This window comes from Bison bison, unplaced genomic scaffold (assembly GCF_000754665.1).
Source record: "Bison bison bison isolate TAMUID 2011002044 unplaced genomic scaffold, Bison_UMD1.0 scf7180017864484, whole genome shotgun sequence".
Lineage (NCBI taxonomy): Eukaryota > Metazoa > Chordata > Mammalia > Artiodactyla > Bovidae > Bison > Bison bison.
Window position 1 is genome coordinate 6,689,201 of NW_011495044.1, and position 11,805 is coordinate 6,701,005.

General features: G+C 46.0%; 1 protein-coding gene across 1 annotated transcript in view; it reads left to right on the plus strand.

Annotated features, from left to right (window-relative positions):
- Positions 1-11,500, plus strand: part of INPP5B (inositol polyphosphate-5-phosphatase, 75kDa) — a 55,968-nt gene extending 44,468 nt beyond the window's left edge. Inside the window, exons 16-23 of the mRNA XM_010862767.1 lie at positions 392-502; positions 1,696-1,858; positions 4,079-4,314; positions 6,746-6,859; positions 8,394-8,478; positions 9,132-9,259; positions 10,327-10,438; positions 10,678-11,500. Coding sequence (XP_010861069.1) covers positions 392-502; positions 1,696-1,858; positions 4,079-4,314; positions 6,746-6,859; positions 8,394-8,478; positions 9,132-9,259; positions 10,327-10,438; positions 10,678-10,820 — 1,092 coding nt within the window. The 3' untranslated portion in view covers positions 10,821-11,500. The remainder of the gene's footprint in view (positions 1-391; positions 503-1,695; positions 1,859-4,078; positions 4,315-6,745; positions 6,860-8,393; positions 8,479-9,131; positions 9,260-10,326; positions 10,439-10,677) is intronic.
- Positions 11,501-11,805: the final 305 nt, after the last annotated feature.

Sequence of the window (11,805 nt, forward strand, 5' to 3'; positions counted from 1 at the left end):
TTTTATGAGAGGCTTTGCCTCTGGGGGACCCTTCTACGTCTACTGTTAATTGGCTTCTTTGTTCATTAATTAAATCTGTTTAGTATTCACTTTCTGCGTTGTGATCAACTGCTATTTCCCAAGGCTGTGAATGTCCTCTAAAAGCAGCCGTCTCCAGCCTTTTTGGCACCAGGGACCGGTTTCATGGAAGACAATTTTTCCATGCATAGGGAAGAGTTGGGGGTGGTTTGGGGATGATTCACACACGTTACATTTACTGTGTACTTTATTCTGTTATTACTACATCAGCTCCACCTCAGACTATTAGGCATTAGATCCTGGAGACTGGGGACCCTGAAAAAGAGAAAGTGGGTGAAGCCAAGGCACTAAGTCTCTGTTGTTTCCCTTCCAGGTGAGGGTCATCAATGAAGAGCTGTATCGGAAAACTCTGGAGGAGATTGTTCGCTCCCTGGATAAGATGGAAAATGCCAATATCCCTTCCGTGTCCCTCTCCAAGCGAGAGGTAGAAAGGATGTGATAACGCATCTGGCTCTTCTCTTTGTAGAACATAAATCTCATCTGCTAGGTCTCAGAACTCAAAGGGGCACCTGTCAGACTCCTGGACTCTATAGTCTTCCTTGATCGGCTGCTTCTAGACAAACTGAGGCTGATGATGCCAGCTGACAGGAGAGGGGGTGTTGGTTTAGATTTGGTTCACCTCTTGATCTTTTAAACCAAAAGCCTGCAACCTTTTGTGACTCCTGTATTTTACCCATCCATGGGCCCTCCATCGGAGAAGGCAATGGCACCCCACTCCAGTACTTTTGCCTAGAAAATCCCATGGATGGAGGAGCATGGTAGGCTGCAGTACATGGGGTCGCTAGAGTCGGAGACGACTGAGCGACTTCACTTTCACTTTTCACTTTCATGCATTGGAGGAGGAAATGGCAACCCACTCCAGTGTCCTTGCCTGGAGAATCCCAGGGACAGGGGAGCCTGAGAGCTGCCGTCTATGGGGTTGCACAGAGTTGGACACGACTGAAGCGACTTAGCAGCAGCAGCAGCATGGGCCCTCCATGAGTTAAATAAGTCACAGAGGATCCAAAATATGTTTCACTTGATCTTAGTATAGCTGTGTGCATTCTTGCCCTGGGTTTGTCTTCCTACTGATGCTTTGCTTTGAGATTGAGTCCAAAATGTGGGGTACCTATGAGTTGATGAGAGGGAAGGCAGTATGGAAAAGTAACAGGCATTGGGAGAAGTCAATTTAGGGCTAAAGATTTTTCAGAGAAGTGCCACAGTATAGATCATTCAGAATTGACAGTAAAAAGTCAATTAAATGAGGATTTATGGTGAGGGTATTTTTAATGTCCTAGATGTCCAGCTGCAGGGAAGGAGGAGCTTCAGTTTCACATTTGGGAGTGGAATGTGTGAAGGATATTTTGGGTATGGTCTTTGGGTATAGGAGATTTAAACTTGGATTCTGTTAGGGAATTTTTTGTTTTTTTTTTGAGTTTAGGATTTCTGAGTTAAACACTAACAACTGGTCTTTAGTAGGAGCAGCTGTGGTCTCCCAGGTAAATACTTAAAAGTATGATTTGAAAGAGATGGTCCTTCGTTTTCTTCCCAGGAAGGGCAAGGATCACCCAGTTGGGGTGGTTGGGCAGGTTGCCGAGGAGAGGGCCCTGGTCTGACTGGTCCCGGGCTTGTCCCCAGTTCTGCTTCCAGAACGTGAAGTACATGCACCTGCAGGTAGAGTCCTTCACCATTCGGAATGGACAGGTGCCATGTCAGTTTGAGTTCATCAGCAAGCCTAACGAAGAGTTCTACTGTAAGCAGTGGCTTCGAGCCAGCCCCAGCCGAGGGTTCCTCCTGCCAGGTAAGGCCTCTGTCCCTGGCTTCCTGGTGGCTGGTTTGGGGAACACCCTACCCTGTCTTTTGCCCATTCTCCTAGAATAAACTTTTTGTTTCTGAATGTTTTGTTGTTTGCTTGAAGCTTTTTCAAAGCCCTGTGGATGTTCAGTTCAGTTCAGTTGCTCAGTTGTGTCTGACTGTTTGTGACCCCATGGACTGCAGCATGCCAGGCCTACCTGTCCATCACCAAGTCCTGGAGTTTATTCAAACTCATGTCCATTGAGTCCGTGATGCCATCTAACCATCTCATCCTCTGTTGTCCCCTTCTCCTCCTGCCTTCAATCTTTCCCAGCATCAGGGTCTTTTCCAGTGAGTCAGTTCTTCACATCAGGTGGCCAGAGTATTGGAGTTCCAGCTTCAGCATCAGTCTTTCCAATGAATATTCAGGACTGATTTCCTTTAGGATGGACTGGTTGGATCTCCTTGCAGTCCAAGGGACTCTCAAGATGGAGATCCATCCATAGATAAGATGTAAAATAGTAAAGGGCCTGAGTTCACTGTCAAAAGTATTCTCAGTCATGTGGATGCTCTATAATTTCACACAGAAAACACAGTTCTGTGAAGCAGGTGTGGCTGTAACAAGAACCCTTTCACTTTCTGTCTCACTATAGTCAATTCCTAATTGTCTGCTCTTGTGGCGAAGATAATAGGGTGGTCATCCAGAAATTATGTCCGGCCTGACCACCCGTATCTCTCTCCCAGCTTCTCCTTGGCACTGTGTTACGCTGTGAAGCAAAGGGGTTAGCTTGTTTTGTGGTCAGTTCACATGTCATATACAGATGAGAGAGCTGGACCGTAAAGAAGGCTGAGCGCTGAAAAATTGATGCTTTCAAATTGTGATGCTGGAGAAGACTCTTGAGAGTCCTTTGGACAATGAGGAGATCAAAACAGTCAATCCTAAAAGAAAGCAACTCTTAAATATTCATTGGAAGGACTGATGCTGAAGCTGAAGCTCCAGTACTTTGGCCACCTGATGTGAAGAGCTGATTCCTTGGAAAAGACCCTGATGATGGGAAAGATTGAAAGCAAAAGAAGAAGGGGATGGCAGAGGATGAGATGGTTAGATAGCATCACCAACTCAATGGACATGAATTTGAGCAAACTCTGGGAGATAGTGGAGGACAGAGGAGCCTGGCATGCTGCAGTCCACGGGGTCGCCAAGAGTCAGATACAATTTAGTGAGTGAACAAAAGCAAGTGGACAGTTCACAGTCTAATAACATGTTATATTTTCTACTGGATCCACACCTTCTTATTAATTGTTTCTAGCTTGAGCGTCTGAGAAGGCAATGGCACCCCACTCCAGTACTCTTGCCTGGAAAATCCCATGGACGGAGAAGCCTGGTGGGCTGCAGTCAATGGGGTCGCTAAGAGTCGGGCACGACTGAGTGACTTCACTTTCACGCTTTGGAGAAGGAAATGGCAACCCATTCCAGTAATCTTGCCTAGAGAATCCCAGGGACGGAGGAGCTTAGTGGGCTGCCGTCTATGGGGTCGCACGGAGTCGGACACGACTGAAGCGACTTAGCAGCAGCAGCAGCAGCTTGAGCGTGAAGTGAAGTGAAATCACTCAGTCATGTCCGACTCTGTGCGACCCTATGGAGTGTAGCCTACGAGGCTTCTCTGTCCATGGGATTTTCCAGGCAAGAATACTGGAGTGGGTTGCCATTTCCTTCTCCAGAGGATCCTCCCGACCCAGGGATCAAACCCCGGTCTCACATTGTAGGCAGACGCTTTATCATCTGAGCCACCAGGGAAGTAGAACCTAGCTTGAGCAGTGCTACCTAGAACGTGAATTTAATAGCAATTACCTATTCGTGTTTTTGTTTACTGTTTTCAATTCCCCTTTGGACCATAAACTCCTTGTTCACGTGTCTCTTGAGTGTGCGTATGTGCATGCTCAGTCTCTTCAATCGTGTCCAACTCTTGTGACGCTATGGACTGTCGCCCGCCAGGCTTTTCTGTCCATGAGTTTCTCCAGGCAAGATACTGGAGTGAGTCGCCAAGCCCTCCTCCAGAGGAGTCTCTTGAGTGCTGAGCATGTAGATTCTTGCTGGTTGGCTGATACCTCTTATTTCCTTCCCCTAACTCTGTATGCCCGACCCTCTGCCAGCCCGTCTTCTCGCCCCCTTTCCTCTTGGCCTCCTGCCAACCAGCATTTCTTTTTACTTTTTTTTTTTTTTTAGATTCTGCCATTGAGATTGAATTAGAGCTATTTGTAAATAAGACCACAGCTACAAAGCTCAACTCGGGTGAAGACAAAATCGAGGACATTCTGGTTTTGCACTTGGAAAGGGGAAAAGATTACTTCTTATCTGTGTCTGGGAACTACATACCAAGCTGCTTCGGATCGCCCATTCACACGTTGTGCTACATGAAGGAGCCGATTTTGGACTTGCCACTAGAAACCATTAGAGAGCTGGTGAGTTACTTGCCACAAGAAAACATCTAGAAGGATGTAGCAGCCAAGCCAGTCAAGTGAGAGGCTCTCATGCCTGCCTTCCCAGGGACCTGAGGGTTCTCTAGCCTCCATGGTGTTTGCCTATGCTGTCAGATGTGTACTGCTGTGTATCGGACATCCTGACAGTTTTTTGTGGTTTGAAACAACAGCAAGTTATTGCTTCTCATGTGAGTTTCCATTGTGGCTCTTTTGCTGGTCTCGCCCAGGCTCATTTTTGTCAGTGGCAGCTGTGCTGGCCAGAGGGTTCAAGGAAGCCTTCCTCTCTTTCTAAAATAATTTTTCTTTGTTTATTTTTGGCTGTTCTGGGTCTTGGTTGCTGCAAGGGCTTCTCTCTAGTCGTGAGCGGGGCCTACTCTCTAGTTGCGGTGCTTGGGCTCTAGGGTGTGCAGGCTTCAGTAGCTGCGGCATGTGGGCTCAGTGATTGCCGTTTGCAGGCTCATTGGTTGTGGCACATGGCCTCCGTTGCTCCATGGCATGTGGGATCCTCATGGACCAAGGCTGGAAGCTGTGTCTCCTGCATCAGCAGGTAGATTTACCACTGAGCCACCGGGGAAGCCCCTCCCTTACTTTCTTGGTGTTGGCTGCTCACTGGGCCTCTCCCTCACTGTGGGCTCTTGTCATTCAGTAGGTTGGTCTGAGCTTCCCTCAGTAGTGGCAAGAGTTTGAACACAGAAACTGTAAGGCCCCTAGTGGCCTAGCCTCTAAACTCACATGGTACCATTTCTGCCACATTTTATTGATCAGAACAAGTTGTGAGGTCAGTCCAGATTTTAGGGACAGGGCAAGACTACCTCTTGATGGAAAAACTGTGAAATGTTTTGCTGTGTTTTTTGATCCTTCATAATATTATTAAAGAAATTCAGCCACAGATACCAAGATAATGCATGTCCCTGCCCCACAATAGTTATTTCTTTTCCTGTTTTAGTCATCACTTTTTTTTGTTTTGTTTTGTTTATTTTGTTGGCTGCGCTGCGTAGCCTGTGGGACCCTAGTTCCCCAACCAAGGACTGAACCTGGGCCCTCGACATTGAGAGCTCGGAGTCCCAGCCACTGGACCACCAGGGAATTCCCTGTTTTAATCATCACTTGGTGTATTATCCTAAAATAATTTTCTGAGATCTAAAAAGATTCATATGCAGACTTACAGATATTGAACACAAAGTTATGGTTACCAAAGGGGAAGTGTGGGGACAGAGAAATCAAGAGCTTGGGATTAACATATACATACTTCTATATATAAGATAGATAACCAACAAGGACCTACTATATAGCACAGGGAAGTCTGCTCAATATTCTGTGATAACCTGTATGAGAAAAGAACCTGAAAAAGAATAAATATATGTATATGTATAACTGAATCATTTTACTGTATACCTGAAACAAACACAAAATTGTAAATCAACTATCATTTCAGTTCAGTCACTCAGTCGTGTCTGACTCTTTGCAATCCCATGGACTGTAGCACACCAGGCTTCCCTGTCCGTCACCAACTCCCGGAGCTTGCTCAAACTCATGCCCATCAAGTTGGTGATGCAATTCAACCATCTTTTCCTCTGTCGTACCCTTCTCCTGCCTTCAATCTTTCCCAGCATCAGGGTCTTTTCTAATGGATCAGTTCTTTGCATCAGGTGGCCAAAGTATTGGAACTTCAGCTTTAGCATCAGTCCTTCCAGTGAATATTCAGGGTTGATTTCCTTTAGGATGGACTGGTTGGATCTCCTTGCAGTCCAAGGGACTCTCAAGAGTCTTCTCCAACATGACAGTTCAAAAGCATCCATTCTTTGGTGCTCATCTTAATCAACTATAGTCCAATAAAATTAATAAAAAGTTCCTATGGAGATAATTTTAATACAGGGGAGCTAGTTTGGAACAGATTTTTGGCAATAGGTATGCTTTTCTTTTTCCTCCATTTCATTTTTTAATTTAGGGACTCCTGAACTCTCTTCTCTCCATTTTATGGATGAAAACAGAGGCCTAATAAGGGGAGTGATTTTTGTCACGGATCTGTGTAGTGAGTTAACCCTGGACCTCAACCTTGCTTTTGGATTTTGGGATTCCTAAGTCTGTGCTCTTTTTTCACCAGACCACACCATTTCTCTGGTTCTGATGGTGAAAGTGCTAGAGGCAGGATGTTTGTTTCTAAGATGCTACATATTTCACCTGATTCATTGAAACTACTTGCCATAAGCCACTCCCAATTCTCAGGAGTCACTTTTCATACCTTGATCATGCCACCTGATTTCATTTTTGCCTGATGAGCATTTGCTTAGGGATATCAAAACGCTTCCCTTCTTCCATGGGTCTGCGTCCCTATATCCTGCGTTCTCCTGAAGCCAGCCTGGTGAAAGCTCCATTGGTGGACCTTCTGATCATGCTTTTTATTTCTTTTCAGACTCTGATGCAACTCCAGACTGAAGATAATGGGAGCCAATTGGAGAAACCCATGGACATCCCCAAGGAGCTCTGGATATTGGTTGATTACCTGTACCGAAATGCCATACAGCAGGTAGGTGGTGCTGAGGTATTCACACCTGACAGAGGCCATGCTGCCTTGAGAAAGAGCATCAGCCCTGAGAACTTTGGGCAGAAAACACCTTTCCCCTGCAGAACCTGTGGAACGCTGCTCTTCCACCGTGGAGTGGAGGTTGACAGGTTCACGTGCCACACTCCCATGGGGCCCCGCTATGACATATAGCACCCGATTCTTCCTAGGGGAAGCAGCCTGGGAGGGCCTTCTGGGCAGAGCATACTCCCTCCCTGGGCCTCTGGGGTCCCCCAGTAGAAAGGCATCTGAAACCTTCTCAGAATGTCAGCCTGCTGTCCTTTGCAGGAACTCTCATCAGCTTCTAGGAATGGGAGGGGCTCACTTGTTGACAAGCCAGACAGGCAGGGGTACCCGTGCCGTCAGGCCGTGAGTCAGGAAGCCTGATTTCCAGAGTGGGTTGGGCAAGCTTCCTGCCATCAGATTGGTCAGTTTCACTGACTGGTTTGTCTGGGGCCCAGGGAGACCCATAGAAACTCTGATCTACTGCAGCTCTGCCACTTCAGAGCAGTGTACATTCTTAGCACAGTGTCTCTCTGCTTTTCCCCTCAGATTTATTGAGCATTACAGTGTCCCAAACTCTGTTCTAAGTGTTTTGCAGCACAGCCTGATTTAGTTCTCATAGTAGTTCTCAAATGAGGAGACAGATGCTCAGAAATGGTGAAATAATTTGGCCAGGGTCCCAGAGCTGACAGATGGGCAGGATCGGGATTTAAACCCAGGGAATCTCTAGATGTCACCTTCTTAAGGACTGTGCTAGTCTACCTTCTCTTCAGAGCTCCTTCCAGGTGTAACTTTTGAGCAATACATATAATATTGTTACTGTTCAGTTATTGGGCATTGAGTCATTTTGTAAAACAAATGAATATACGGGATCCTAGGATTCATGGAAATACCTTTATTGCCATAATCTCATTTTCTCAAAGCACTGAGATACCTTTTTAACTTTCTCCATCTTATAAATGATATATCTTCTTTGTTTTTTTTTTTTGTTTTTTTTTTCTGGTTAATCCCTCTTAACACTGCAGGAACCATAGCTACTTTAAAGTTTTCCCTTCAGCTCCAGTACGCTTGCCTGGAAAATCCCATGGACTGAGAAGCCTGGTAGGCTACAGTCCATAGGGTCGCAAAGAGTCGGACACGACTATTTTAATAAATGTTTATTAAAAAAATAATAGTTTTCCCTTCGGTCAGATCTCCGGGGATCAAACTTGCACCCCCTGCAATGGAATCACAGCATCCTAATCACTGGACTCCAGAGAATTCTCTCATAATAGAAACATTATTATGCTCAAGACCTGTTGTGAGAGCATGACTGGGAAGGCCTGAGAGATGAATTAGCCACATCAGCCTACATCACATTGTCTACTGGGTTGATTCAAAAGCCTCAACATGCTCTCCCTTTCTGTACCCTGCTGGTGATCATGTTTCTAGGTCAGGAAATCATTGCTGACTTTCTGAGAATAGAATTATTTTGTGACTCTCTTCCTTTTTTCAGGAAGATCTGTTTCAGCAGCCAGGCCTGAGGTCGGAATTTGATCATATCAGGGACTGTTTAGATACTGGGATGATTGATAACCTCTGTATCCTTTCAGATGTTCGTGTGCCCGTGTGTATATGTGTGTGTGCATATGAGTAAGAGAAGTGAGCAGAAGGAAAGGGTGATATTTTAAGGCTCAAAATCAGACACTGTGAACTCAGCTGTCATGTTTTTCTTATTTAAAGTTTGCATAGAGAAGACTTTACAACCTTGCTGCTGCTGCTAAGTCGCTTCAGTCGTGTCCGACTCTGTGCGACCCCATAGATGGCAGCCCACTAGGCTCCTCTGTCCCTGAGATTCTCTAGGCAAGAATACTGGAGTGGGTTGCCATTTCCTTCTCCAGTGCATGAAAGTGAAAAGTGAACGTGAAGCCGCTCAGTCGTGCCCGACTCTTAGCGACCCCATGGACTACAGCCTACCAGGCTCCTCCATCCATGGGATTTTCCAGGCAAGAGTACTGGAGTGGGTCGCCACTTCCTTCTCCATTTACAACCTTAAGCAACCAATATATCAGGAATTTAGGAGAGCCCAGCTAAGCTAACAGCTTGGCCCCTTCACGATGTCAGTCCAGCATCTGAGCACTGAGCAGAGAGCCTGACTGGGCACGCAGCACTCTGGCACGTGCTGGCTCCCAGGCCTTTTCCTAACAGTGACCATGGCAGCAGCGTCATCTATTCCTTAACGATGGGCCCAAAGCTGCTAGCAATCATTCTGTGGCCGAAGCCCTGCTGCTCTTCTTGGAGAGCCTGCCAGAGCCTGTCATCTGTTACAGCGCCTACCGCAACTGCTTGGAGTGTTCCGGCAACCTCGCAGCAAGTAAACAGGTGAGGGCGAGCGTGGAGCATTGCCGTGTTCATGGTGTAACCCTGAGTCTCATGGGGCCTACAGGAAAAAAGTGGCTACCATCCCCCAAATGCAATGTCTTAGAAACTCAACTCCAAGTCTTTCCTTCCCAAACCCATTCTTCCTCTCATGTCCCTTTTCCTCTTAATGGCATTACCATGATTCCACTGACTCAGCCCAGAAAACGGCGTCATTCCTTCCTCCTCCTCTTCTCACCTCCCCCATGTGCTATCCCCTTACTCTGCCACTCTCCTTCTTTCTTCCATTCTAGTCCCACTTTCCTTGGTTCAGGGCCCTGCATTCATGCTCTGCCTCTGCTAATTGGTTTTGCGAAGTGCCATTAGATCTGGGGTTCAAAAGTTCTCATCAGGTCCCCATTAGTCAGAAAGGCTCTCCACTGCCAAATAAGGATTTTCTTAAACCAGTATTTGGGACTGTTTATGATCTCACCTAGTCGTACACATAAGTAACCTGCTGGAGCAGAATAATCTAGAAAATATGCTAACAATACAGGTTCCCGAGTCTTACCCCACCTCCTCTGAATCAGAATCTCTTTTGAAATATATTTTGTGCAAGCTTTGCCACCAATTCTGAAAGGCAGACAGCCAGAGTACTTTTTGAATTCTAGCCTGATCAACCGTTCCAGGCTTAGGGCCTGTTCAGACAGTAGTGCTCTTACCAAAACTGACTTCTCACAATGGGTTCTCTCTTCTTATCTCACAGTTTTCCTTATCTTGCCTTTTTCTACACTTTCTTTTGCCCTAAATGCTCTAGTCCTTACCTCTGCAAGTCCAATCTTCACTTATATTCAAGACCCAACTGAGATGTTTTTGTCTTTTGAGAACATGCAGTTAGAAATTTGACCTCTAAATTCACGTAGCACTTGATCTGTGCTTCTCTTTTGGCACCTGTGATGAGTGATCAGGGTTTTCTACACACAGTCTTTCTCATGTACCTGGATCGTGTACAGTCAATTCCTGGAACATAACAGCCACTGGAGAAATGATTGAATGAACAAAAAGACAAATATCAATTCTCCCTCTCTCAGGTCATTACTGCCCTTCCTGCGTGCCACAGAAATGTCTTCACCTATTTGATGGCGTTTTTGCAAGAATTGCTGAAAAATTCAGCAAAAAATCATTTGGATGATAATATTCTAGGTAAGCCAAGGATGTGTGGAAAGCAGTCTGCAAACTGACTCATTACAAGAAGGGTGGTTGAGGAAGGTCCCAAGTCCACTGCAGTGGAACTAAAACCTCAAGCTCTGGGCAAAGTTTACCCTCAGATAGTTATTTTAAAGCAGAAACTATTGCCACGGGGGCAGCCCTCCCCACCCTTTAGAACACGAGAGTAAGTAGTACTTCTGCTGAATTCTGTGTTTTATGTGTTTTTCATGCAGCCAGCATATTTGGTAGCCTGCTGCTTCGAAACCCAGCTGGTCACCAAAAGCTTGAAATGGCAGAAAAGAAGAAGGCTCAAGAATTTGTTCACCAGTTCCTCACTCACCCGGAGCCTCTCTCTCTCCTCTCCTATTCTGCCTGAGACAGCCAGTTACCAGCCCCACCTGTTTCAGCTCCAGAGCTGCCCTAAGAGGATATGAGCCCACAGGGAAGCCTGAGTGGCAGCTGCCTGTTTCTTGAGCCCAGACCGCCCTGTCCACCATGACCATCACACTCAGTCCTGCTGTGAAGACATTGAGGGGAAATCCACCACAGTAAAACTGACATGCAGTGTTCAACTTTAGTTTTTTAACATTTTTTTTTTTAACGTTTAAACAGCCATACTCCTTGTGCTCAACCTGCTTCCAAGGCATATAGTGCCTTCCCTGTAGCTTGGGCCGAGCTCCCCACAATCAGATATTTGAACAAACTCTGGAGTCCTGAAGGATGAATGAGGATGCAAATACAAAGAATTAAATGGAAGCTGCTGGATAAACAGGCCACACAGCCTCTCCAGGTGCTTTCAGTGCTCTGTCCGAGGACATGGGTGTACCCATATGCAAACCCTGCCCCGCTTCCCACTCATAAATATGGCTCAACAACTCTGGAACTGGCCACTTAGCCTCCAAGGGCAATACAGTGGCTTGAAAATGAAAATGCTGAAGAAACTGGTGTTCTGGTGAAACAAGTGGAGTTTACCAGGCCAACAAATCCTCCCAACTGTATATAATGCATTCCCTCTGTGTGTAATATATTTTAATGATAAATGTATTTTTAACAGTGGTTGCTTGTTTTTATCTTTTTAGAGATGGCAGGTCTCAGCAGCTGGACATTTGTGGCATAAGCACTGGGGGCAGCTGGTCAGGGGCCAGAGAGATACTTGCCTGGCAGTCTGGTGATAACAACCACTATTTACATTTTTCAAGGAAGAGCTAGTACAGGCATGGCCCAACCCCTTGACCCCTGATCTAATTTCTGAGGGTTGTCCCACGCTGAATAAGTAGCTTATAGGGAAGACGACTGTGGCTGATAAGAAGTTCCGACAGCTAGATCTAACAGGCATTTATAAGTCTGGAGCAGAATGAAAG